We start from the raw sequence: 27,961 nt of genomic DNA, 5'->3' as shown, positions 1-27,961 counted from the left end.
GGTGGGACAGACCTTTCATTTAACTTTGTAGAAAATATGTAGAGTAAGAGCAAGTTGATTTTATACTTCTCAGACCTACTTTTCTGTTGTGCCATCCATCAGTTTTTTCCTATATTATAAAGTTCCGGATAAAATATGAAAGTGTTATCACCTTTACGTTGCTTTGCCTCTCAGTGGTGGATTACACATTAGAATCCGTTGCTTTGTTGTAATTTAGAATTCTGGTACTGGTTTACCCACTTGTGTCACCAGTACAGTAATATTAGATTCTTTTGGCAAAATTAGATCCTAAGGTAAGGACTTTTAACCTTGAGGACCAGAGTAGAGAGCAGAGCAGAGGGAGGATTGTTGGAAAGGAGAGTCCACAGCATTCATCCAATTCTCAAAAGGATCTGTCATTTAAAAAATGTTAATAAACACCGCAGTCTTAAGGAATTCTGAATTCTAAGTGGGGAATTGTAATACTTAGCTGTATCTAATTTGTTTAGGGACATTGACTCAATTACATAGAATTTGTTAACTTTAATAGTTTTGCAATAGTTTTGCTGCCTTCTGTCAGTCCGGGGTCTAGTGTTAATTTACATGCTGTGCTACAAAATGGTCTACTGTTTGTTAAGTAGTTTTTGAGGACACTGGTTTCTTATGACAGTACAGTATGTACTTATGCCTCAGAACTTAGTTGCAGCACGTGTACATATCTTGAAGATCAAAGGAGAAGAATTATTTGTTTCTTTTTACCTGAAGAAAACCTTTAAAAAGTTCTCTGCAGGAGTCAGGTGACCGTTTCATTTAGAAATAGTATAAAGAATGCTATCCTGTGTGAATGTTTATTATTCAAATGAACCAGTACTGTGTAATAAAGTCCTGTAAGAAGTACTGGACCTAGTAAATATCCTCACCAGATCACACTTTTGAGATGCATATAAAAGATTTTGCTGTTAAGGGCAGGAAATCTGAAATTATTAAAAATATACCTCATATTTGTAAATAAGTTTTTATTCCATGTTAAAACTATTTAGGAGAATAGTTTCGGGAAACCAACTAATGATTGGAAAAAAAACTGAGAAAATCTAGTGAAAGGAAGAATGAGACATCTAGAAAAATAAAAATACTAAGCAAACTAGACTCTCTTCCTGACCTACTCTGTATTTGAGTTGTGGGTATCACAGGGCCTGTACCTCATCTGTTACCCCTTCTTTACCTTAAACTTCCAGAAGCTGTACTTGCAATGAAGCAGTAATAGCATAGCCCACCATAAGAAAATGTACTCTCTGGGCCTACAAGTGATTGGAATAATAATATCCCTAGCATATAGATAAAGCAAACCGAAGACCTAATATTAGCCCTGTTTTATGACATAAATGTAACAATAATAATCTAATGGCCACCATTTAATGTTAGGTTTTTGCTGAGTGCTTTGTCTACATTTTCTCTTGTAGTAGTCATAAAAGTTTGATTTTTAAAAAAAGAACCCCATGAAAGATTGTTTTTGTAAGTGAGGTACATTAGACTTGAAGAAATTTAAGTAATTTATCCAGAGTAACCGAGCTAGGAAATGGCAGAGCCAGGATTTGTCTCTAGATCTGTTGTTAGAGTCCAGAAACCACTCTCATTCCATTACATGAACATGAGTACTTTTTAAAAGATTGAGAGGGTAGAGGAGAAATGAAGTTTTAGTTTTTGTTTGTATGACTTAGCATAAACCTACTGTCAAAAGAGAAACTGTTAGAACCATAGTCCAGCTCATGCTGAGTGCGTTTGCAGCCAGTTACTTGACCTGACGAAATTATTTTTTTGTTCACGTCTGTATTTCTACCACTTAGAATAATGCCTCGCTCATAGTGGGAGCTCATAAATACTTGTTGAGTGAATGACTGACCACATACATTCTTTAAAGCTTCAGTGTGTTATAAAACGTCTGGAGCTGTGTACGCCAGGGTAAGAGGAGTTTGCATAGAAAGCCTGCAGTTATTCTCTACCCAGAAGGCAAAATTAAAATCAGATTAAGCAGTATCGGTTCCAGGTGAAAGTCACTGGCAAAATTTGGAGTCTAAATGGCAGGAAAAGAAGATTGTCCAAAGTCTAAATAGGATAAAAGGGACTAGCAGGGACAGTGTTCAGGTGAAGCAGTTCACCTCCATCTTGGCATTAGCAAACTGCTGGAAAAGAGATCGGAATGGGGCGGGGGGAGAAAAAAAGGGTAATGTCGTCCCAGGATTTAACTTTTGTCACCCAGTGCAGTAGGGGTCTTCTGTGTACTTGGGTGCTGTTGACCTCTTCAAGGTGCAGCACAAACGACAAAGAGCTCAAATAAAAAAGATGCGAGGCCTCTTTGAGTTAATCGTGTAAAAATCGTTCATCAGTTCAAGCTTCATAATTAAATAGTAACTTAACTTAAATCATAAGACTGCTTTACCTTTGCTACAGAACATTGCCCCTTTTTTTCATAGTTTATTATTCAAGAGGAAGCAATCAAATTATTACACAGTACTACCAAAGACAGATACTAGGTGGCCAGTTTTGTTTAAAATGAAAGATGAATTCAGCAACTACCTTGGCTCATAGACTTTGACTCAAAATATTAAGGCTGATTTTTTTAAACTAAGCTTGGAGATTTTCTGCCGATAGTCCTGAAAGTACTGTGTGTTGTTAATTCTTTTGTTTCTATTCTTAATATTCATTTTTATAGAGATGTACTTTCAACAGTGTTACATTTGGGAATAATTATTCTAAAGGAAATAGTAGGGGAGTGTATGTGTATGTATGTGTGTGTATATATACATATACACATGTATTACATCATAAATATTTCGTCTTTTTTCCGCAACCATTAGAAGAACGCTGATAAATGAACTGTTGATACTGATTTTTACAAAATGCACAAAATAGATCTTTGAATTTGAATTCAGATGTTCTGAAGTTAATTTTCTTATAAAGGTTTCCAAAGTCTAATGTGAAGGGAAAAAAACTGGCAAGCTTTATTTTAAAAGCCATGTAATTTCATATTAATTTCTTGTCTCACAAAAACGTGCTTGGTTTTTCAGTCAGTCTTAGTTCTATCCATAAGTAATATTCTTACCATTAATATAATAATTTAATATTTTGATCTTCATTTTCAAAATAGTCTTGTAATTCTAGTATTGAGTTACTCTTTGCTCCATCAGTAATTAAGGACCTTTAGTATTGGTTGTGTGTGTGTGTGTGTGTTCATGTGTATTTGTGTGTTTTGTTTTTGTTATTTTTATCGGATATTCCTTTGGTTTTCTTGTTCTGTGTTGTGCTTGTGCTTTTGGTATTAATTTTTAGTTTTATTGCATTGGAATGCAGTAAGTTCTATAAGATTTTATATTTTGGAATCATTTAGGTATTCTTTGGTCTGTTATAATTAAGCTTTGTTAGTATTCAGCGGAAGTAGAAGATGTAGTTTCTGTAGAGTCCCAAGTTTGATATATATTAATTTAACCTCATTAATCATTATGCCTGCTATTCCTTACCTGCCAAAGACTGAGGTTATTATTAGGTAGTCCCTCACTGTAATGCTGTTTTTGTCAGGATTTTTTTATTTTTTTCTATTCTTCAGATAGATTCATGCTTAAACTCTTAAAAATGTAAAATGAACGTCTTTTTACCATTTACTTTTTTTCTACTTTGTCATGTATTAATACTATTTTTAGTTTTTTAGATGTGTCCCTGATAATATTTTTGCCCATTCTTTCACATTTTCTCGTCTCGCTTTGTTTTTAGGTGTATTTCAGTAGCAGCTTCTAGATGGATTTTTGTTGCTTGTTGTTTATAGCAAAATCCAAAATTCATTCTTTATCTTTAAATTTGATAGTTGAACCTATTTATGTTTGCCATTAACTGATCAATTTAAATTTTCTGCTTTTGGGGCTTTGATTTTACTTAAACTTACTTTCATTTTGCCTGTTTTTCAGCTGTAGGAATTTATTTTCTTGGCTTCTTTTTTTCCATGACTTGAAAGATATTCTTTTTTTTTTAGGTCTGCTAGGACTTCAGTTTTATCAGAAAACAAACTGAGTTTAAGTTTTGCTAAGGGAACAAATAAGTTTTAGTTTTAGTTTTTCAAAACAAAAATATGTGTTTTTAATTGATTGTAAAAGTAATGTATGCTCATTTTAAAAAATATATAATGAAATTCAGAAAGTGAGAGTATAATCCGGTTCTCTAAAGATGAGTATTAATAAATTTGTTGTGTATATTCTCTGAAATTTTATTATATGTAAGCATATGCTTCCTTTAGGTAAATGGGGTCATACCTGCTTTATTCATTCAGTAGCATGGTCACCTCCCCATGTCAACCATACGGAACTTGAGCAAGTTACCTTCTCTGTGCCTCAGTTTCCTTGTACAAGAATAGTAGTAATAGCCGCCTAAAATGCTTTTGTGATAAGTGAATTAGTATCTGGAACGTACTTGCCTGACACATAATACTCATTCAAGGAGTATAAGCTATTTTCATTTTAAATGATTCTGCATAGTATTTCACTGAGGATATACCATGATTTGTTGAAAAGCCTCCACTATACAGCATTTAGTTGTGAGTGTTGCTTAAGATTGTGACTGACAGAATCTAGTACGGTTCTTATGTCCTCACCTACTTTGCATTATATAAATGTGTGATTGTGTTTGCTTGTTAAATTGTATATCTTCTCTCTCTAGACTTATTTTTGACATCTACATCTAATTTGCAACCATATTTGCTTGCTTTCCTTTTCATCATTAATTATTTTATGCCAGAACTTCCTATTCTTGTGTCATAACTTTGAATTTATCTCTTTTGTTTCACTAGAGCAGGGGTGTCCAAACTTTTTTCAACGGTTTTCACCAAGGGCCATATGCGGTAAAATACACAAACAGCCGGGCCACTCACTCGAGGTGAAGTACGTATTGCCTCACCTGGTTTATTTAAGTAAACTAAATATATTTGTGGAATTTGCTGCGGGCCAATAAAGCGTGGATCGTGGGCTGCAGTTGGCCCGCGGGCCGCAGTTCGGACAGCCCTGCCCTAGAGGAACAGTTCTCAGTAGTGTAGATCTCTGGGGTCGCTGAGACCTTTTCAAAAGGTCAGTGAACTTCCTACTCTGTTACCTTAAATCTATCAGTCTGCTTCAGTCTGCTTACACTTTGAATGGATCTTTCATCCCTGCATGAATTCCAAACTATTTTCATAATATAGGAGGATTTTTATTTGCTCTTTTCACTGTAATGCCACTTTTACTGATGATGTGAAAGCAAGAGTAAAACTGCTGTGTGAATCCAAGCAGCGGTACCAAACTGCCACTGCCAGTGACCGTGACCTTACCCGCCACTCCTGTGCACTTAGAAATGTGCCAGACTCACTTCAGAATGCCCTTGATGAGGCACTAAAACTTTGCTTTTCTTAAGTCCTGATGATGTGGTACGCTTCCTTAACATTCTGTTTGAGGAAATGCAAAGTGTTCATAAAGCACATCTGCAGTTGTTGGAGGTGCAACCTGAACTACTTTTTTTATTAAACCCTATTTTTATTTGAAAAACACTGACAAACTATAAATTCGGTTATTCAGTCTTAGACATTTGGCTGACATTTTCTTAAAAATGAATTTAGTGAGCCTGTCAGTTCATGGAAAACAACTGAAACTTTTTCTTGCCAATGGTAAAATTGGAGCTTTCAAAAGAAAATTCAGATTTTGGAACACTTATTTCTGCCATTTTGATCCTGACAGCTTCCCAGTACTTAAAAGACTTGTGATGAGATCTGAAGTAATATCAATGAATGTAATCGTTTTGATAATGTATAATGAAATTTGGAAGATTATATAACTCAGTAAATCAGTATTTTTCTAAATGACCAATGCATGACATTACAAAATCATGCATGGATAAAAGATGCATTCAAAGTATAAATAGACTGATAGATTTTGATTTAACAGTATAAAATTCATCGATAGTTTCAGATTCCACACTGTAAATAACTTTAACTACCACTTACTGAGTTTTGGGGTAGTATCAAAGAAGAATATCCATAATTAACTGAGAAGGCTGTTAAAAATGTTTTACTTGTTCAATTTACGTATCTGCAAATTTTCTTCTTATAGTTCAGCCAAAACAATATATCAAAACAAGTTGAATGTAGAAGCAAGTGTGAGAATCCAGCTGTCTTCTGTTAAAAACATTAAAAAGATTTGCAAAAAATATGATACAGTACCATCCTCACCTTTGGGGGAGAAAATATAGTTATTTTTTATTTTTAAAACTCTTAGTTAGCATGTAATGTGTTTCCATTTGTTACCGTGTTTCCCTGAAAATAAGACCTTGCCGGACAATCAGCTCTAATGCGTCTTTTGCAGCAAAAATTAATGTAAGACCCAGTCTTATATTAGACCGGGTCTTATATAATTATTATATAAGACCCGGTCTTATTTTACTCATAGTGAAATAAGACCGGGTCTTACATAATAATTATATAATTATATGTATTACATAATATAATTATATATATTAATTTTTGCTACAAAAGACGCATTCGTGCTGATTGTCCGACTAAGTCTTTTTGGGGAAACACGGTATTTCTAAACGAATTAATAAGTATTTAAAAGGTTTTCTACTTTAATTCCTAGTTTGATAAATACCCATACATATAACTCATAAACAAACTCCTCTTTCGGGTCCTGTGACCCAAATAAGAATTACTGCACCAGTGCTCCTCTCTTGGTGCTCCTCCCTTAGGGCCTCCCACCCTCAAAAGAGTATGGGTGGTGTATTTTCTGATAGGCAAGGCTGCCTTTTTCACATGAATATTTATTGACTTGTGAAATGCACAAGTCAGTTTATTCTCTCCAAATTGTAGATCGGAGATTCTCCCCCTTTTGCCTGCCTCCAACATATTTAAAGGACACCTCACACATTCTCCAGCTGGTATGAGTGTTGCGTAACTCTCCTCAAGCCCTCTCCAAATATCATTACTATCGTTTCTCTCTCGTCCTCCGGAATTCACTGTTGTAGAGTGGTCAAAAATAAGAGACCAGGCTAATTTAATTTTCGTTAGCGTTAATGTGTTCTTTGCTCTTCTTTCTTGCCTCCTTATTTCCCTCCCTTTTTGCAAAACAGAAAATGCAAAGCTGTATTAATGGGGGTGGAGGGTATATCTATTGAATTTCAGTACTGTGGGCGTTTATGATATGCAGGCTCAGGTCTTTGTTGATCTCAAAAAGTTTACTTTTATAGCTATGTATTTCTGTTCCCTTTATTCTGGTTATGTCTTATTTATAGGTTTTAACTTCACACTTGTTATAATGATCTTTTTTTAATCATTTTTATTTCTTTGTTTATAGCCTCAGTATTCGGGGATAGCTTCTTAAGCTTGTTCTCAATTCTTACTGAGTTTTCTTAATTTGAGTAATGTCACCCAACTCTACTGACTTTAATGCACATTTTAATTTTGCAACTGCAGTTTCAATTTCCTCACTATATTTCACTTTCTCAGCCAGCTCTCCCTTTGCTGATCTGCCTGCATTTCAGTTTGTTCACTCTGTGTATTTGTTCCCATCTTAAGATTACTTTTTCACAGAAACCATGTCTTTTGGATTCCATTTTCATTGTGCTATAAATGCTTTCTAAAATTAAGTTTCTTGAGTTTTCAGTTTAATATTCCTTTATTTGCTGTATGATTCGTTTTTTTATACCCCTCAGTTGTTTCTGTTTAGCTTTTTTGAGTTATCTTATTCTGTTTGTTTTCACAGGAGTTGGGACAGGCATATCAGGGAATGTTTCCCTGAGAATATGTTACTTATACTGGAGGCCAGTTTGCTTTCCTTTTCAAGTTTGTGGACACAATTTGGGTAGTCAGAACTTCCCAGACATTTAGTATTAACATTGGGGTTTGATGTGTTCCTGTTGGTTTTAATTTATTTAATATCTTCATTGCATAGTTAAAAATATGAGATACTCTATTTAATATTTAGTTTCCGAACTAAAATTTGTGGCACACCGACCCAGTTTTCATGAGAATAATATCACCAAGTCTTACTTTGTTAACTTCACCATTTTACATTCTCCAAATTTAGCATAATCTAATTCTTTAGCTCACATTCGAGCATCTTAATCCAATCACATAGTAGTTTCTGTAGTAAAGCCAGGCATAGGCCATAACTATTAGTATTTTTGTAAACCACATGATCAACCCGCAAGTACCCTTTCCCACTCACTAAAGCAAAGTGTTAAGCTTTTTTTTCTGTTTTGTGACTTGATTTCTGAAATGTTGAAGTACAGGAAAACATGCTTTGGAATCAATGAAATATGATACTGTTACGTTCTATAAAATAACTTTAATGTTACAAAGTATTTGGTATTAATCTGCATATCCAGAATTAGGAGAAAATCTAAGTAAAGTATGGCATATCTACTTGACAAAACATTATGTAGCTTTCAAGAATGATAGCAAGCTATCTCATGTTAAATAACAAATAATGTGATTATAACTTTTTTAAATGACTTTCATAGGAAAATAATTAGACAGTAGTAATAATGGTTGTATTTTGGATGGCAGGACTCGGTAGAAGAAACGTCTTATTTTCCAAATTTTATTTAATGAACCTGTTACTTTTTAAATGTGTGCATGGTGGCAGTGATGTTTGTGACACTTATGAAGGGATTACTTAGAAATAAGTCCTGCTATACTGATTTTCTTGTTTTACAGTTCCTAGACTGTTAGATAAAGGAAATCTCAAACAGTTCCTTGAAATTTGGATGTTTCAGTGATGTGCTTGGGGGGATGATGGGAAAGGATGGTTGGATGAGGGTGGAATGAACTGGATTTAAGACTGGTTGAATGGTAGTGCCCAAATACACTACCTCTTTGTATAGCAAACTGAAGGAAGTTTCCTGAACACTGGTGGGGCTTATACTTCAGCGTTTTCTTATTTATATTATAAATATATTAGGTTATATGATAATGAAGATAGGTGAGGAGCAGCTGAAGGTCGGGTGGAGAGGCTTAGGACCAGCATTCTTTTTAATAAAAATCTAGAAAGAACTTGGCAGCCTGGAAAAATAAGGTGACCATTATAGGATGAAATTTAATAGCAGTTAGTATAATGGACCTACATATATACTAAGAAAAATCAGTAACTGAAGTTCAGAATAACAGCAAATCACATAGAAAAAAATTAATTTTAGTTATAATGTGATGTGATTGCTAAACACAATTAATAATTTAATGTGAAAATATGGACTGCTCGTTTTCATGTGTCCCTAAGGAATCAAACCAGAACCAGAAAAACAGTGCTTTTCCAGCATTTAAAGCAGGAAATGACTGACCAGTAAGGTCTTGAGTTGCCTTTCATTAGAGAGGTTCAGTTTTAGGTTGGGCATACACAAGCAAGGATTCAAACACAGAATGGGTGGTTGAATTAGATGGCATTCAGAGTCCTTTCCAACACAGATGTTGTGGCCTTTCAGACACTCGACGAATGTTTTTAAAATACCTCTTTGTGAAGTGGTAGTTGTTTTGGTAAGCAACAGGTTACACAGTGTGACAAAGATGGTGTAAGTGACGAATTCATTAAATTGGACTGTGATGGACAAGTCGCCCATAGACATTGGAGGTGATATATATAAACATTCCAAATAGCCAAGGAGAGAAAAATGCGTGCTTCTCTGAGTCTAAAAGCAGAATCCCAAACAGGCAAACCAAAACTTCATATAAATACATCTGTATGAATATGTATGTATTATATGAACATAAGTGTTATTTTACTATAAAACCTATGACCCCGAATCCACTTCCCCCTTCCCCACCAGCCCATGGAAGCTTCAGGAATCTGAGCCCTGTTTACTCTATGGCTTAGAGTAAATCCTTGGAAGACAGCTGACTTAAAGAGCACAATACCCTAAAATCTAATTAGTCTCGTTTATTTCTGATGCCATGGATATGATATAATTATTGATTCTATAATTTCTTTGAGATCTACAGACCATTAGAAAATCTATGAACAGACTTTCAAAAAGCCCACAAATTCTTTGTATGTGTACACAGTTTTCTAGGTAAAGAGTCCATGTCACTTTTCATTAGATTTTCAAAGGGGGCTATGACCCTTGAGACTTTAGGAACCCCTTCCTCTATTAGAATGCATTTCCTAGCTAAGTCATACCTATCTTTCATGGCCTACTTCAGTTCTAATTTTATGAAGAGAAGTAGTATTAAATAGTGGAATTAACACCAGACAGAAGTCCTTGACTCTTACCTCTGCTACTGCCCATACTGGAGAAGTAATAAGCTTGGCAGACAGTTTCCTTACTGAAAAATCAGTGGCCGGAGTAGATAACCCCTAAAGTCTTTTTCAGTTAGTTTTCATGCTGTTTACTTTGATGGGTTAAAGGCATCTGGTGATGATGTCAATCTACAATTGTTCCCCCACTCCGTCTTACATTCTAGACCAAGAAAATAGGTTTCTCTGCCCTTCTGGCAATGAAAACAAAGTAGTTCAAGAGACTGGGTGCCGAAAATGGTTGCTACAATATAAACTTTCCACACAACATAGAACTCACCAACTTATGAAGTTACATGTAGAGTTGTTAGAATATAGAGTAATCATATACTCATTTTAGGTCCTATTTGATTTAGAATTTCACAGACTTTCTCCTTCCCACCATAATCTAAACAACCTTCTTACTTGAGGCACCAGGAGCATGGTTCACCACAGTGCTTTTGGGGAGAGTATATTTAATTTAAACTAGTCACTAGAAAATATGAAATAATAGTATTTATATCTGCAATATTACATATGTTATATGTTACATATCTGGAATGTACCATATTTAGAGAAAATAATAGCTTCAAAAAAACTTACAGGAAAAATATGGTAAAAATACAATTTTAATATAATAAATATCTATGTTGAATATTTAACAACCAGTAGGCTTCACGTTGTAATGAAATGAAGGAGAGTAAAATGAAACTGGATAAATTATTCTTGCTCAAAGGGAAAGGGAAAGCCTAGACAGGCCTGGATGTGATGACAGGTTAGGTCTGTCATCCTGCTTTTACCTCCACGGTATATGGCAAATAGAAACCGTGTGCCGAGTTGTTTGTGTCCCGCCTGCTTATTTACACCATGGCAAGAATGTTATTGCTGCCAAACTTTGTGATGCATGGTATTACTGCATGACGACGTCTTTAAAAACATGTAAACTTTATTCCCAAGGAAGTAGTATTCCCCCAAAATTCTACATTCAGGAATTTCTGTGTAGATATTATTAAAAGACTGTATGGGGATAACCATATAGTCATACATTTATCAACTGTTTGAATTATATGTGGTGACAATCTGAAATCATAACTAAGACTCCAAAAATTTGTTTTAAACATCTTGTAGAAGTGGAGGAGTCAGGAGAGGAAACAGCGAAGCAGTAGGCAGAGAGTAGGAGGAAAACTAGGATAATGTGGTGTCAGTAAAGCCAGCAGAGTGTTTAAAAAAAGGAGTGATGAACTTTGTCACTGTTGGGAGGTCTAAGATAACCTTTGCACTTGACAGCATAGAGGTCATGGGCCGCAGCAAAAATGCTTATGGTACGGTGTTGAGGGTGGAAGTCAGACTAGAACGGACAGAGAAATTGGAGATAGCAAATATAGACAGTGCTTTTTGGAAAGTTTGCCATGAAAGGAGAAGGGAGAGAACAATAACTAAAAGGTGGATGTCAGGTCCAAGGAGAAGTGTTTTTGTGTTGCTGTTTGCTTTTTTAGTGGAAAAGTTATGAATGCCATATGCTGATGAGGAGGAGCCAGTAGAGCAGGAAAGATTGAAAACACAAGCAAGAAAAGAGATAAACAAAGGAGTAAGCTTTCTAAGAAAACGAGAGGATATAATGTCCAAAACGTAGGTGAGGAATTGGCTTTAGGTAGGAGAGGATTTATCAGTAGCAGGAAGGTGTGATGGCGAGAAGTTCCTGAGAGAGTTGTCTGAAAGCAGTCTTCTGTGCAAAGAAGGGTATGAGGTTATCTGCTGAGAATGAAAGAGTAGGAGGAGATAGAGAAGTTTAAGGTTTATAAAAAGTAGAAGAGACTTAAAATAGTCTCATGGAAAGCAGAAGAGCAAGATAAAAAGAAACATTGTAAGATTGTCATGTAATGAATGCTAAAGGACTTGGAATTGTGCAGAAAGTTTCTCTCTTCTGTCCCCAGAATCTGGGAGACAAAATGAGGATTAGATTTTTCTCTTTAACTGGTGATGTTTTATGAAGTTCAGAATCAAGATTACAGAATAGGTATCTAACTTCCAATCTGGTGGTGTCACTAATGCCTAGATTATGGGTGGAGGGTAAGGAGAAAGGCACCAGATAGAGCATTATCTTCCTTTTTGATTTCACCGCCACTACTGAAGTTGCCATCTGTCCAGACTGCTGAAAACCTGGTGAAATTGTCGTTCAAACCCCCTGCATCGGTAAACATCATTGATCTCAAGTTACTGCTACTCTTACTAGATAACTAATGCATTATCCTCGTTTGCTTGAAATGGAAGATGTCACGTGTGACTTCCAAGTCAATTGCTTGAATGATTTCACCATTTCCTCAATTAAAAAGGTTCTATTACCGTGTTTCCCCGAAAATAAGACCTAACCGGAAAAGAAGCCCTAGCATGATTTTTCAGGATGCTCATGATATAAAATAAGCCCTACCATATTTCCCCGAAAATAAGACCGGGTCTTACGTTAATTTTTGCTCCAAAAGACACATTAGGGCTTACTTATTTTATATTACAAGCATCCTGAAAAATCATACTAAGGCTGCTTTTCTGGTTAGGTCTTATTTTCAGGGAAACACGGTATATAAAGGTTTACTGTGTGTCAGAAACTATCCTGGGTTTTAGAGATGCAAAAGTAAATAAGGGAGACATGGTACCTGACCTGTGTTCCTGGAGGACACAGATATAGTCAGTTTGAATAGAATGTCATGTGTTATGACACAGGGAGGGAAGTACAAGGTACTTGGCGCACACCTGTGAGAGTCACATTGCTCAAAGTTGAGGTGGTTAGAGATGATTTTCCAGGGGAAATTTTAGTAAAGCTCAATTCTGAACGATTAGGAGTTAGCTAAACAAAGGGCAGGGGAGAGGAATGCTGTGAGAATTGAAGTTGGAAAGGTCATGGGCTAGATCCTCCAGATTTTTCTAAGCCATGCTAAGTTGTTTAGACTTTATCCTCTACGAGCAATGGACAGTCATCAAAGCACTTTTTAAAAGGAATGATGCGATCACATTTTGTGTTTAGAAAGATCCCTATAGCTGTAAAAAATGGAGTAAGCAAAATGGTGCTGAAAGTTGAGATACCAGTGGGGAGGTTTTTTCCAGCAATCCAGACAATTGTTTTGATCTCAGAAGCCCAGCCAGCTAGTAGGGTTGGGCCATACTGATCCTCTCTTATCCCATTTTAAAACTTCTTGTTCCATCTAGTTAGTTGAGTTACAGTATATAGAAGTCAAGAGTTTCTCCTTCAGCACTGACAGTGAAGAAACTTGACCTCAAATAGCTTTTTGCTCTTTAAGTCTCCATGAAGGTACTGCTGGTCACCCCTGGCTCCATCCTACCTCAAATATTGATATGTAAGCATCTCATTTGTAAGAAGAGAGCCACAGAGATTTGATGTCAGAAAAATCTATTGAAGTATAATTGAAATTCAACAGACTGAAGATCTTTAAAGTATACACAATTGGGTAAGTTTTGATGTGTATACACCTCTGAAACCATCACCACTGTGAAGATAATGATCGTATCCATGACCCTCAAGTGCGCCTTCATAGTCTCTCCCTCCTATTGCCCTTCTTGCTCCCTTTCCCCAAGGCAGCCACTATAATCTGCTTCCTATCACCATAAATTAAATTAGTTTGAATATAATTTTATGCTTATACCACACTTTCTTGATTACTGAGGTTTTTAATAATTCTTGAAATCAGGTAGTTTAGCCCTCCAACTTATTCTCTTTCAAAGTTGTTTTGGCTGTTCTAGATTGCTTTTGTTTCCATATGAAACTTAGGATCACTTTAGTTTCTAAAAAAAAAAAAAAAACCTGCTGGGGGAGAATTGACATCTTTGCAATATTGAGTCTTCCCACCCACTAACATGATTGGTTGGTTGGTTGGTTTAGGTTCTCTGTTTTCTGTCAGCTGTTTGGCAGTTTTCAGTGTATAAGTATTTTTGTTAAATTTATCACTAAGTATTTCATATATTTGGTTGCTGTTGTAAATAATACTGTTTTTATTTTTGATTTGCAATTATTCCTTGCTAGTATATAAAAATGCAGTTGATTTTCTATATTGAGCTTTTGTCTCGCAACATTGCTAAAATTACTTACTCTGGTAAATTTTGGTGGATTCCTTTGGATTTTCTACATAGACAGTCATGTCATCTGCAAATAAAGAGTTTTACCTCTTACTTTTCAAAATGGATGCCTTTTTTTTCTTGCCTAATTGCACTGTCTAGAACCTATTCCAGTACATTGTTGACTAGAAGAGGTAAGAACAGACGTCTTGTTCCTGATTTTTTAAGGAAAAGCATTCAGTCTCTCAAATTATGTTAGTTCTGGTTTTTTCTGTGGAAACCCCTTATTAGGCTGAGGAAGTTTCCTTCTACTTTGCTGAGTTTTTATCTTGAATAGATATTGGATTTTGTCAGATTCTTTTTCATCTCCTGAGATGATCATATGGTGTGTTTTTTTTTTTTTTTTTTTCAGTTTGTTAAAATGGTGGATTATATTGACTGGCTTTTCAAATATTTAACAAACCTTGTATTTCTGGGATAAACCTGACTTGGTCATGGTATATTATCCTTTTTATGTATTGTTGGGTTCAGTTTGCTAAATTTTATTTAGAATTTGTGTTCATGAGAGATACTAGCCTCTGATGTTCTTTTCTTGTAACGTCTTTGTCCTATTCTAGAATCAGAATTACAGAATGAGTTGGGATGCTTCCCATTTTCTGGGAGAATGTGAAGAATTGGTATTCCTTTTTTCTCAAGTGTTTGGTAAAATTTATCAGCCTTGCTGTCTGGGGCTTGGGAACTTCTTTGTCTCTTCACGTTTTTTTTTCCCCCTGATCACTCTGGCTAGAGATTTATCAATTGTATTGATCTCGAAGAGTTAGTTTTTGATTTCTGTTTTTCATTTCAGTGGTTCCTTCTCTGTTTTTTTGTCCTTTCCCCTTGTTTAAGTTGGATTTAATTTGTTTTTAAGTAGACTTTCTTTTTAGAACGTCTTTAGGTTTGCCAGCAATATTGAGCAGCAGAAGGTACAGAGATTTCCACATACCTTTTTTCTCCTAGTTTTTGAAAGTGAAAGTACAAAGATCATTAATTTGAGACCTTTTTACTTTTCCTGCGCAAGCGTTTAGTACTATAGATTTCTCCATAAACACTGCTTTTGCTGAGGCCCTGCAGAGAGGACCTTTCTTTCCTGTCAGTAACATAAAGCTTTTCCAGTATTGTCATTTTCTGTCTGCTAAAATAAGAGATGTAAAGCCAGTGTCTACAGGGATAAAGGAGAAAGCTTAAACACAACAGGTCCATTTCCTATGCATTTTGCATGTTTGTATGAAGTAGGGAAGGAAGCTGTCAGATATTTTGATTTAGGAAAATACCTTTTTGACAGAGCCATTTCATGGATTGCACACTGCAAGCATTTGCTTTGTTTCACTGAAAAGACCTACCTAGTTAATATTAATAATGGAAAGGAAGTCTTAATAATGAAAGGAAAACTTTTATCTGTGACTCATTTAAGCAATATCTACCTTTGCCCCAGAGCCTCACATTTCTGCAAGTGTGAATAAACACTAAGGTGGTACACCAAATTGCCCTTACTATTTCAGTTTGTTTCTGAACATAAAGTATATTACATTAAGTCACATCTTTGTTTATAGTTTAGCTGTTATGCAGAAACCTGCCTTTACTCAGATTTGTATAGTATTTTAGAACCAGTATAAGCTAACGTCAGGGATCCAGGGAAATAGTAGTTAATCTTTAACTTTTTACCCTGTTTCGGGTAGTGTTAGATACTCTGAGTTATCTCTTTTGATTCCCAAGATTTGGCAAGTAGCCTAAGGTTCCCCAAGTGAGTGGTAGAGTGGGAGGGCCGACCCAGTCTCCAGTAATTGTGTGTTACATACCTGCCTTCTCCATCATATAGGGTATGTTTGAAAGAACAGCTGGTAATGGTATAGAATGATAGGGCTCTGAACCTCTCAATTCAGGCTTGATGAGTTAACCAAACCAAGCAAGGTGAATAACATAGTAGTTAAGAAAAGAAATTCTTTCAGACATTTTGCTACTTGGTAAAATCTGAAATTTCTGGGCAAATACTGAATAGGAGGCAACATGGTAGTATAGAAAGAGAATGGTTTTCGACCTCTACTTTGTTACTAACATTATGCAGTTATTTAACCTTGCTTTCAGCTTTAGACTTTTCATATGTTAAATGGAGATTTTTCTCCTTTTAGGATTATTTAAAGATTAAAAATAATACGTGTAGCACAGTGCCAAACCGGTAGCAGCTGGTCAGTAGAGAAGGTAATTGTATTTGTTATTGGTAGAACCTCTGTTAATCCTTAATGAATGAAAACTACTTTCTGAGGCCTTAAGTTCATTTTCTGATGCTGTATACCCCCATCCATCCCCAGGATGAAGTCGCGTTTCTCTGATGAGTATTTGTATAGCACTGAATTTCTTTCCTTCATAGCAGTTATATTTTGAAATTATATGTTGAATCATGTGATTGCAGGAGATGGTAAGTGCCACGCAGTCAGAAGCCATGTCTGATTTTGCTCACCATCGTCCCCTTTGTGTACAGTGCCTGCCATACCATCAGGCTTCAGTAAATGTTGAATGAATAAATGAGTGAATTCTTAATAGCTAATACTGATTCCTGTGATAATGATGTCTGACCCCATCAAAGTAGTGATGCTTTCTTTGGCGAATTAAAATACATGTCATATGGTCTGTGTAAAATGCCAGTACTTGGACTCATTCATTAGTTCTGTGTGGCCACATCTTGACATTATGCTGATTGAACTTAGCAGTAGAGCACAGTACTATAAGTCATTACATTTAGCATTATCGCGTATTGTTTTCAGCTTGACTAATCATGATTTGCATTACCCTCATACTATATGTTAACTGCTGTCTCGTACAAAGTTTCATTACAGGTTTTTGCTACTTATATCACTTTGCAAGAAATGCAGTTATTTCATGAAACTCACAGTTTTAAGAAAGTAAAACTATTCCTTCTTCACTCTACTATCCACATAAAAGTTTTCATCTGGCTTCTCTCTTTAAGGGAGAAGATGTCAACCGGACACTAGAAGGTGGAAGGAAACCTCTTCATTATGCAGCAGATTGTGGGCAGCTTGAAATCCTGGAATTTCTGCTGCTGAAAGGAGCAGACATTAACGTATGTAAAGAACGTCATTCTAGAAAAAAATTCCTGTTGTATGCTTTTGGTAATTATTTTCTGTAGATGTGTAAAATAGTTACTTGTGGAAACAGCATTTTAAATAAGAATACAGTCTGAAATTATACCAAAATTTCTGTAACTTAGAAATATTTGGGATTTTTAAGAATAAGCAGAACAAACTACATTTTAAAGCTGATGGTCAGGGTGTTTCCTCCTTGGCTGTTGCTTCTCAAGTTCTGGCCCTGAGAGTTAGCACTAGTTGGAGGTAGCAAGTGGCTGTCACCAGTGGAGCACAGGACTCTGCAGTCATAGGATGAACTGAAACTAGATTTGCAGACAAAGGTCAGTGGGCAGGTGGGCAGAAGGCCTCTCCTTATACTTGCCTTTTGTAGCTTCTGCATTTCAGAGTTCGGGGAAATGTTGAAGTAACCATGACAGCAAGTGAAATGAACATTTGAGGGGACACCATGTCACCTGGCCCAACTGTGACAGTCTTTGCCTCTTCATTGTTCTATGTTCTGCTCTGCCCTTCCAGGACCTCATTGGCATTTCTACACTAGTGGGGAGTAGAAGCTCACAGAGATTAAATAACTAGTTACACAGTAAGTGGCAGAGCCAAGATTTGAGCTGGGGTCAAACCCTGCTCTTTCACTCTGACTTCCAAGGAGAAACCTTGCTGTGGACTTGGGCCTCTGGCATCCCTTAGAGGCTGGGAACTTGGAGCTGTGCAGTGATTTTTGTATAGGAAGGCAAATAGGTAAACATTGACTAACATATTCACAAGAGCCCTAATTAGATCTGGAAAGGAGGGGGAAATGAAACATGGAGAAGGTGGTTTATCTCTTTATTTATTATTTCATAGGCTCCAGATAAACATCATATTACCCCTCTTCTGTCTGCTGTCTATGAAGGCCACGTTTCCTGTGTGAAATTGCTTCTGTCAAAGGTGAGGTCCATTGCTAATTTTTACTGCTTTTGCCTTTACTGTGTGATTGTTTAAGCTAAGTATTTGATTGTTAAATTTATGTAAACTTTGTTGGGCATCAGAGACAGAAACTGGAAGTAGTATCTAAACTTGAGGTCTGGAACATTGTTATCCAAAATAGCTGGTCTGCAAATTGTTACCAGTCTGCGATGGGTAAGGAGCTTGGGCTAGAATATAAATCAACACAGTCTCCTTCATCAAGAATAGCTTGCTGTGAGAAAAAAAAAAAAAAAAAAAAAAAGATTAGCTGAACTAAGCGTTGTGCTTGATGTAGAAAATGTCACGGACTAGTAAGAATTTTCAGACGAACCATACTTTGAGTAGAACCATACTTTGAGTAGCCCTGGTTTGGAATTTGTAAACTTCCTTTTTTGTAGTACGGACTGAGCAAGATTATTAGAGGCAGTTTGCTATAAGTCAGGGCTCCTCAAGTCATCTGATTTCTCGATATTACTGAGATCATGGTAAATCTGGAGTTTCCGGTGTTCTGTCTTTGCTATTATAAGCTCTGAGATGGAGCTCAGAATCCAGCCTCAGGGACCAGCAAACCAGTTGCATCCATTCTAGCTGTATTAGACAAGACTTGGACATGTTGGGAGACAAGAAATCTTAATATAATATGGCACCAGTATTAATACCAAGCTTATTTCATGGCCTACTCTGGGAAGTGTTTCTAACATTTCATTTGGTATTTTAAAATAAGCCCTGCTGAAAGAAGAAATAGAAATTAAATGAGTAAATGTACATACAGCATTTTGCCACAGTGCCTGGCACATGAGTGCTCAATAAATAACTTTTATTATAACTAAGACTGAAGAGGATTTTATGCTTCACAGAGTCAGCCACAGAGTCAGCTTCAGTAAGATTTTTAAAAAACTGGGAATGAAGGCAGCACATTTGTCTCACAATAGAGAGTGTTTCAAAAATACTGTTCTGGAAGCAGTTAATTCAGGTCCTCAAAACTAGGTGTTTTACCCATAGCTTCATGTTAAACACAATTACTGGATTTCTTTAAATGTGTAGCTGTTGTTTTGCTAGTTTTATGGGGATTTTTGGTATATGTCAACAGTAATTTTTCGATACACACACCATACTGATATAAGTGATGCCAGTTCTCCAAAATCCAAAATAAATGGAATTATTTTGGCCACTGTAGTGGATTCAGAATGTGTGGTAGGATGTGCTCAAAAAGATTTCTAGTCATTGTCTTTCCCTTTACAGTCCATTCCTCCCCCACACTCATGAAAAGATTAAAAAACACCTTTGTAAACTACTGAATAGTTTCATCTGGGGGAATATAGTTGCTTACTGTATTAAAAACTGATTGTCACAAGCTACAAATATTGATTGATAGTTCATGAAAGATTTATGGAATTCCAATATTTTATTAGTTAGGACTCTATTGCACATAACTAAATCCAGCTCAGACAGGCTTAAAGAGATCTGTTGACGCGCATAACTACAGTTGAGGCACAGCCTGATGCTGGGCTTAAGCCACAGGACCAGGATCTGATTTCTTTTTGCCTCTCAGCTCTCTTCCTCAATATGGATTTAATTCCCCTGGCCTCAACCTGTTTTCTAAGTGCATAGTAAAAGAAACAATTAAAAATACTGTATTGTATATTTGAAAGTTGCTAAAAGTATATCTTAAAAGTTCCCATCACACACAAATTCTAACTATGTGAGGTGATGGATGTTAACTAAACTTATTGTGATAATCATTTCACAATATATACAAATATTAAATCATTGTGGGGTACACCTTACACTAATAGTGTCGTATGTCAATTATATCTCAAGTAGAAAATGAGCTCGTCAGAATAAAAAAACAAAAAGAAATGAATGATTCTTTCCCTGACCTTTTCTACCCACCCACCCAAGGGTTTTGTTCTCTGAAAATAAAAACTAACCTGGGATCCTTTTTAGCTTAGATCCTTAGGTTCTGGTCATTTACTAAATGAGATGCCTCTAACATGTTCTTTTTAGCCATATCTCAAACTGTAGATCTGACTATATTTCTTTCTGATATGCCGCTTTCCTGTAGGACAAACAAAATAAGACATAATTATTGTGCTAGAGAGGGCCTGAACCATTCTATATTCCTTATTCCCTAAACATGATGTTTCAGGTCATGGATATCTTGTGGTTATGAGAATACATTGTTAAAGAATCTTCTGGCTTGATTTGCATAGACATTAGGCCTTAATATGTTAACCTGTAACTTTTAACTAGCTTATTTTTTCTTTTACTTGTGCCTGTAATAGTGCTCTTTTGTGTCTCAGCCTTGATTTTGGTCGCTAAGTCAGTGACATTCAGAGATGGCTCTGTTGATGGCAGATCAGTTATAACCATGTAGAGCTGTTATTTATTTTGATGAAAGATTTTTTTATAACCTGTATGAAAACAGCATAGTAAAACTTAATTCTGCTTTTTCAAAATTACTTTGATTTTATTATTGCGTAAGCTTATTGCGTAAGCTTTTTTAATGGATACCCTATAGTTTTGCTAGCCACATTTTTTGTTTTGTCGTGGTTTTTTGGAAATTGATTGTGCTCTGTTAAAAATCAATAGTTGCTAAAAATCAGGCTATTTCAGTGCATTTTTTTAAAGTTACAATCAATGTTTGTATTATGACATCTAATTTGTTCTACGTTTTATCAAAAGTAGAATTCTATGGATTATTGTGAATTCATTTTAAAAGTACTTAGTTTAAGAAGTTTACCAGATTCATTGACATTCCTAGTGTATTATCCAGCTCATAAATCATTAGCCAGGAAAAACACCAAAATAACCAGAAATTTATGATCAGTTAATAGGGAAAAATTACAAAAACAAAAAGGATTTGATTGCAAATATTCTAGCAATCTTCTGTGTGACATGCTGTGTCACTTATGGACAATATTTTTGTAATGTAATGCAATGGAAGATAAAATTTATGATGCAAGTAGGAATTTAAAACATTTGATTATTGATTGTCCATAAAGCAAAAGAGGAAACTAACATCTATGGAAACTATAATACGTATTAAGTATTTTGTGTATAATCATCTCCATTGTATGGATAAGGAAACCATTTATTTCATTTCAGGAAGGTTAAGTAACTACCTGAAGTCAAACAGAATATAATGGAATCAAGGTTTGTTCCAAGATTACAAGTCAGAAGTCCATGTTCTTTTCTACTACTTATAAGATTGCCTTTCAGAATTACTTCAGAGACAGTTACGAGAAATGGAACATGCGTATTTCTGTAGGTAAAAGTTATTTGGCGTGATTTTTAATTGCTGAGCTAGTTAGTAATGAAACAAATGTAGAGAACACATGTGGGACTTCCACTTCAAGATTGAGGTCTGAGCAAACGCTATGACATTCGTCTCCTCCACCCCCCATGACAGAAAAAATGTTTTTAAAATGAAGCAGTATTTTCTTTGGTCCATAAGAAGGGGGTTCATTAGACAAGAAATTGTAATGAATCCTTGAGATACAGAAATCAAATGAGATAGGGAATTATTTCTTCAACACACAAACATGAGCAACAGAGTATTTGTTGCAAAGGTGGGAGCTGACCCAAGGCTGTTCTAGGCCCAGACTGGTCAGTGCCCCTGAGTAACAAACAAATGAAGAGCCTGATGTACTTGGGGAAGAAACACATTAAACCCAAAGGAAAAGACTGAAATGCAAGAAAGATCGTAAGCAAGAGATTAGTGTTTGTTTTGTATTTTAATTTTAAGATTTATTCACATACTAAAGTTTTTTTAATAAGCTAAAACTACACAATTGTTAAATAATAACTTACAAGCTGGAAGATAGTGATCAAAGCACCTGGTACTTTTATCAAATCCAGAGGATATGAAAAACATTAGTAAAACTGGTAAGAGATAAGGGAAAAGCAGATAGATAAAACAGGTAAAAAAGCAGCCTTGAGAAGAATGCTGGGAAATTTAGCAATAGCAGAAATTAAGAAGCCCAAGGTCCAAGTTAGAGTATGAAACAGCCATGATAGAGAAGAGGCAACTGAACAGCTCAGCAGCCAGTAAAAAGGCCAAGCCTAACGACTAGCCTGTTTTTATCAAAGCAGAAACAGACTATAAGTACGTGTCATTTTGAATTGTAATTATCTCAGCTAAAGAAGATTCCTTCGCTCTAAAAACTTAACCAGGAAAGTTTTGGAATAAGCTATATAAAAGGCACTATCTATTAAAACATCCTGTAGTTCAGAGGCCAGTTGACATTTTCTTAAAGGGTCAGGTACCATTTGCAGACCATATGATCTCGCTGTCATACTTTTGCCACTGTGGCTCTAAAGCTGCCATAGACGATACAGAAATGAATGGGTGTGACTGCAGTCCAGTAAAAGCTGACTTCCAAAAACAAGCATTCTGGGCCATAGTTTGCTGACCGCTGCTCTAACTCATGATTAATTTGGAATTTATAGTGCACCATTTCACAACTCTAACCCTGAGTGGTAAAAATGATACTTCCTAAGTGATACAAGATGAGTGTGTATCGTTCTGGAGGCTTTCACTAGATTATGCTACGTTTTTATTTGTTGAAAAGTTAATTAATGTAGCCAAACAAGAGCTTACAGGACAGTGATAAGCTTTCATTGTTCGTTACTGAGCTGGTCTTCCTGTTAAAATCTCAAATACCTGAGTGATAGCAGTGTTGCAGGAACACATTAATCAGGAAATGGTACTTTTGAACTATGATACCGTCAGCCAGGGGATTGTCATAAATCCAAAATTTATTTTTCACAGATACATATATAACTTGATATCTTAATCTAGTTTCCATGGTTAAAGAAAGAGTTTTATAAGAGAAATAATAATAGTTTGCCTGTATCATTAATACACAATGTTACACACTGCGTAATACTACCATTATTATATGTAGTATTAACATATCAAAATTTCTATACTATGTTTCCCCAAATAAGACCTAGCCAGTCAATCAGCTCTAATGCATCTTTTGGAGCAAAAATTAATATGACTTGTATTATATATCATAAGACCCAGTCTTATAGTAAAATAAGACCAGGTCTTACATTACTTTTTGTACCAAAAGATGCATTAAAGCTGATTGTCCGACTAGGTCTTATTTTTGGGGAAACACGGTATTGATACTTTTCCTTATAAGTTGTATAATGCCTTATAATTTATATAATTAATAATAATGGATTTAAGAAATCAAGTAGCTAAAAAGAAAAAGAAAGAAATCAAGTATTTTTGTTCCCTAAACCTAATGAAAACCATTTCTAAATAATCCACTGTAGCATATTTTGGGGCGAGGGGAAATATTTAAATCTTTACGCCTTTTAAAGACATTAAGTTTGCTATAATTTAGACAGATAAACTATGTAATTTACTCTAGTATGTATTCATATTCTGTCCCTTATATGGTAATATACTGCCTTAAAGATAACCACTCAACTTTCTATATAAAAACAAGTTTTTTGAATAAAGTTGTACCCCAGAATGAGAGTCAAAATTTCAGGAATTGAAAATTTAATTTTAAAACATAGTGTTTTATTCTTAGATTATAAAAATAAAGTGACAACATATTTAAATTAGTGTAAACTGTCATTTGCTATTAATGATGTTTAGCATACTAAGCTAATCTGAGAGAGGAAGTCCAAAAGAAACTGCTTTCCCTGTTTCATACTATGTCAAAGACTTTACTTCCTTAGGAAATCTACTATAACCTTAAAACAACAGGAAAATATATAACCACTGATTATTGTGCAACACTAATTTTAGTGACTCATACCTGTTTGACCACTCTGAAGTTAACTGCTGCTTTGAGTAGGATAAATGAGAGGTTTACTCAACTGCCTTCCTTTTATAAAAAGTCAAAACATTTTAATGTCTTAATGTACAATTGCTGTGCGGAGTAAAACATTAGTTTCTAAGAAAATGTAGAAAACCACATCTGACAACATTGATGTTTTGCTAAATGTGTTATCTGTGCTATATTTTAAAAAGGTGGGGTGTACCGCCCCGACCAATTGCACACCCGATTGGAGCCACTTCCAGCGGCTTTCCACACAAACAGCCTGTCTTGGCTCACTCTGCAGATGTTCCTAAAATCCCTCAAAGGTCCACAAAACCCACCCAGCTGTGGCTCACCTCAGCCATACCCTGTATGTCTTTCTTAGCATCCCCAAGCCTGGCACAAGCAGCAACCAGTCAGAGCTTGCACTGTAACTCCCTTCAGGTGGCCCATGCCTGGCACAGCTGTGGCCAGTGTTAGCGTTGCCTGAGCTGCCACAAGCCCAGTACAAGTGGTGGCTGGCCTCTGCTCACATCGTGTTGCCCACCAAAGGATCCTAAGCCTACCACTAGTGGCAGTTGGTCTCAGTTCACAGCATAACCTCTCCCATGCACCTCTGAGCATAGCACAAGTGGCAACCAACTTCACATCACTTTAGTTACCACTAGGTGGCCCTAAGCTAGGCACAAACGGGCTGACCTTGACCTGCACCGGAGCCCCTCCTCAGATGCTCCAGAACCAGCATACCCAGTGGCCAGCTTCAGATCATACAAAAGCACCACCCAACCACCTCCACAAATGATACATCTAAAGGGTGGACTCAGTTGGCACCAAAGCTGTGCTGAAGAGACTCCCACTCTGTAGGATCAGCCCTTTCACAAGTTTTTCTGCTGTAGTCATGGCAAGCCTGAGGGCCAATCCCACCCACAAATGTGCCATAAGCAATCAAGGCTCAACTACACCAGGTGGGTACACACAACCCACACAAGGGACAGGCCTGGAGCACCTGGCTCAGGTAAACAGGCAGACTGTGCCACTGGGTCCCTAATGCATAAAGCCACTCTGCCAAGACTGGGGGACATAGCAAATCAACCTAATACATAGAAACAAACACAGGGAGTGAGCCAAAATGAGCAAACATGTCCCAAATGAAAACAGGAAGAAAAAAAAAAGGCCCTCACCAAGACATAGCATAATTAAAATGCCAAATGTTAAAGACAAAAAGGGAATCTTAAAAGTAGCAAGAGAAAGGCAGTTACCTACAAGGGAGCTCCCATAAGACTGCCAGCTGATTTCTCAACAGAAACTTTCCAGACCAGAAAGGACTGACACAAAATACTCAAAATAATGAATAGTAGAGACCTACAGCCAAGATTATGCTACCCAGCAAAGGTCTCATTTAGAATTGAAGGAGAGATAAGAGCTTTCCTGACAAGTAAAAGCTATGGAGTTCATCACCACTGAGCCAGTACTATAAGAAATGTTAAAGGGACTTCAAGTAAAAAAAGAAAAAAAGTACGAATTAGGAAAGGAAAAAAAAAGTCTCATTGACAAAGGCAAATACTTAGTATAAAACAGTGGATCAACCAACTGTAAAGCCAATACAAAGGTTAAAAGGCAAAAGTAGGAAAAGCATGTGTAATTATAATAAAGGGATACACACATACAAAAGTAAAAAATGACTAAAACATAATGTGAAGGGTGTGAGTGATTGTAGTGATTTTAGAATGTGTTCAAACTCAAGTGAACATCAACTTAAAATAGACTGCTATAAACATAGATATATATGAAGCACATGCTATCCACAAACCTAAAATTTACAAGATATACAAGAAATGAAGAGAAAGCAATCCAAATGCAACACTAGAAAGTCATCAGCATATAAGAGTAGAGAATAAGAAACAGAACTGCAAAAGTAATCAGAAAACAATTGATGGCAATAATTACATACCTGTCAATAATTACTTTGAATGTAAATGGACTAAATATTCCTAAAGACATAGGGTGGATAAATGGATTAAAAAACAAGACCCGTACATATGCTGCCTACAGGAGACCCGCTGCAAACCAAAAAACATACACAGACAAAGTAACGGGATGGAAAAAGATACTTCATGCAAATAGAAACAAGAAAAAAATCTGGAGTAGCAATACTTATGCCAGACAAAATAGCCTTTAAAGTAAGGGCTGTAACAAGAAACAAGGACATTTCATGATAGGGATCAATCCAACTAGAGGACATATCTCTCATAAACATACACCCAACATAGGAGCACCTAAATATATAAAGCAAATATTGACAGATATAAAGGGAGGATTGACAGTAAAACAATAATAGTAGGGGACTTTTAACATCCCACTGACATCAATGGATAGATCATCCAGACAGAAAATCAACAAGGAAACAGTGGCCTTAAGTGACACATTAGACCAGATGGACTTGATATTTTTAGGACATTTCACCCAAAAAGTATTAGAATGTACCTTCTTTTCAAGTACATCTGGAACATTTTCCATCATAGACCACATGTTAGGTCGCAAAACATGTCTCAAATATAAGAAGATTGAAATCATACCAAGCATCTTCTCTGATCACAATGCTGTCAAACAATTAGAAAAAGAACGGAAAAACTTTTAACATGATACTAAACAGTGAATGGGTTAACAATGAGATCAAGGAAGAAATCAAGATTCCTTGAGACAAATGCAAGTGAAAACACAATGACCCAATATCTGTGGGACACAGCCAGAGCAGTTCTAAGAGCAACACAGGCTTACCTCAAGAAACTAGAAAAATCTCAAACAATCTAACCTTATGCCGAAAGAAACTCGGAAAAGAAGAACAAACAAAACCCAAAGTGAGTAGAAGGAAATAAAGATCAGAGTGGAAATAAAATAGTTTAAAAAAAAACAGTACAAAAGATTAATGAAACCAAGAGCTGGTCTTTGAAAAGATAAACAAAATTGATAAATCTTTAGCCAGACTCATCAAGAAAACAAGAGGACCCAAATGAAAGAGAAAAAATGACAACAAACACCACAGAGGCTTGTAAGGAAATACTATGAACAATTACATGCCAACAAAATGGACAACCTGGAAGAATTGATAAATTCCTAGAAACATAAATCTTCTAAGGCTGAATAAGGAAAAAGCAAATTCTGAACAGACCAATAACTGCTAACGAAATCAAATCAGTTATCAGAAAACTCCCAATAAACAGAAATTGGGGACCAAATGGCTCCATAGGTCAATTTTAAGGGGGTGGGGGGTGGGTGATGAGGGTAAGGGGGATCAAATATATGGTGATGGAAGGAGAACTGACTCTGGGTGGTGAACACACAATGGGATTTATAGATGATGTAATACAGAATTGTACACCTGATATCTATGTAAATTTACTAACAATTGTCACCCCAATAAATTTAATAAAAAAGAAAAAGAATCAACACCTATCTTTCTCAAACCATTCCAAAAACTGAAGAAGAGGAAAGGCTCCCAAACTCATTTGACAAGGCCAGCATTACCCTGACACCAAAACAAAACAGAGACACTACAAAAAAAATAAATTATAGGGCAGTATCCCTGATGAACATAGATGCAAAAATCCTCAACAGAATTTTAGCAAACTGAATTCAGCAACACACTAAAAAGATTGTATATCATGATGGAGTGCCAGAATTGATGTAGCTGCAAAATTTACTACCTATACAGCTGAAGAAACCAACTGTTACACTATTTTGATATATTTCACAAATCTCACACACAAATATGCCCATT

General features: G+C 36.0%; 1 protein-coding gene across 1 annotated transcript in view; it reads left to right on the top strand.

Annotated features, from left to right (window-relative positions):
- The window catches only part of MTPN (myotrophin), a 52,784-nt gene that overhangs the window by 14,008 nt on the left and 10,815 nt on the right, over positions 1–27,961 (top strand). Inside the window, exons 2-3 of the mRNA XM_081038476.1 lie at positions 17,317–17,430; positions 18,296–18,379. Coding sequence (XP_080894602.1) covers positions 17,317–17,430; positions 18,296–18,379 — 198 coding nt within the window. The remainder of the gene's footprint in view (positions 1–17,316; positions 17,431–18,295; positions 18,380–27,961) is intronic.

The sequence above is a fragment of the Rhinolophus hipposideros genome (genome assembly GCF_964194185.1).
Source record: "Rhinolophus hipposideros genome assembly, chromosome: 25".
Classification (NCBI taxonomy): Eukaryota; Metazoa; Chordata; class Mammalia; order Chiroptera; family Rhinolophidae; genus Rhinolophus; species Rhinolophus hipposideros.
The sequence above is the reverse complement of the archived record's forward strand: the minus strand, read 5'-3'. Positions and strand labels throughout refer to the sequence as shown.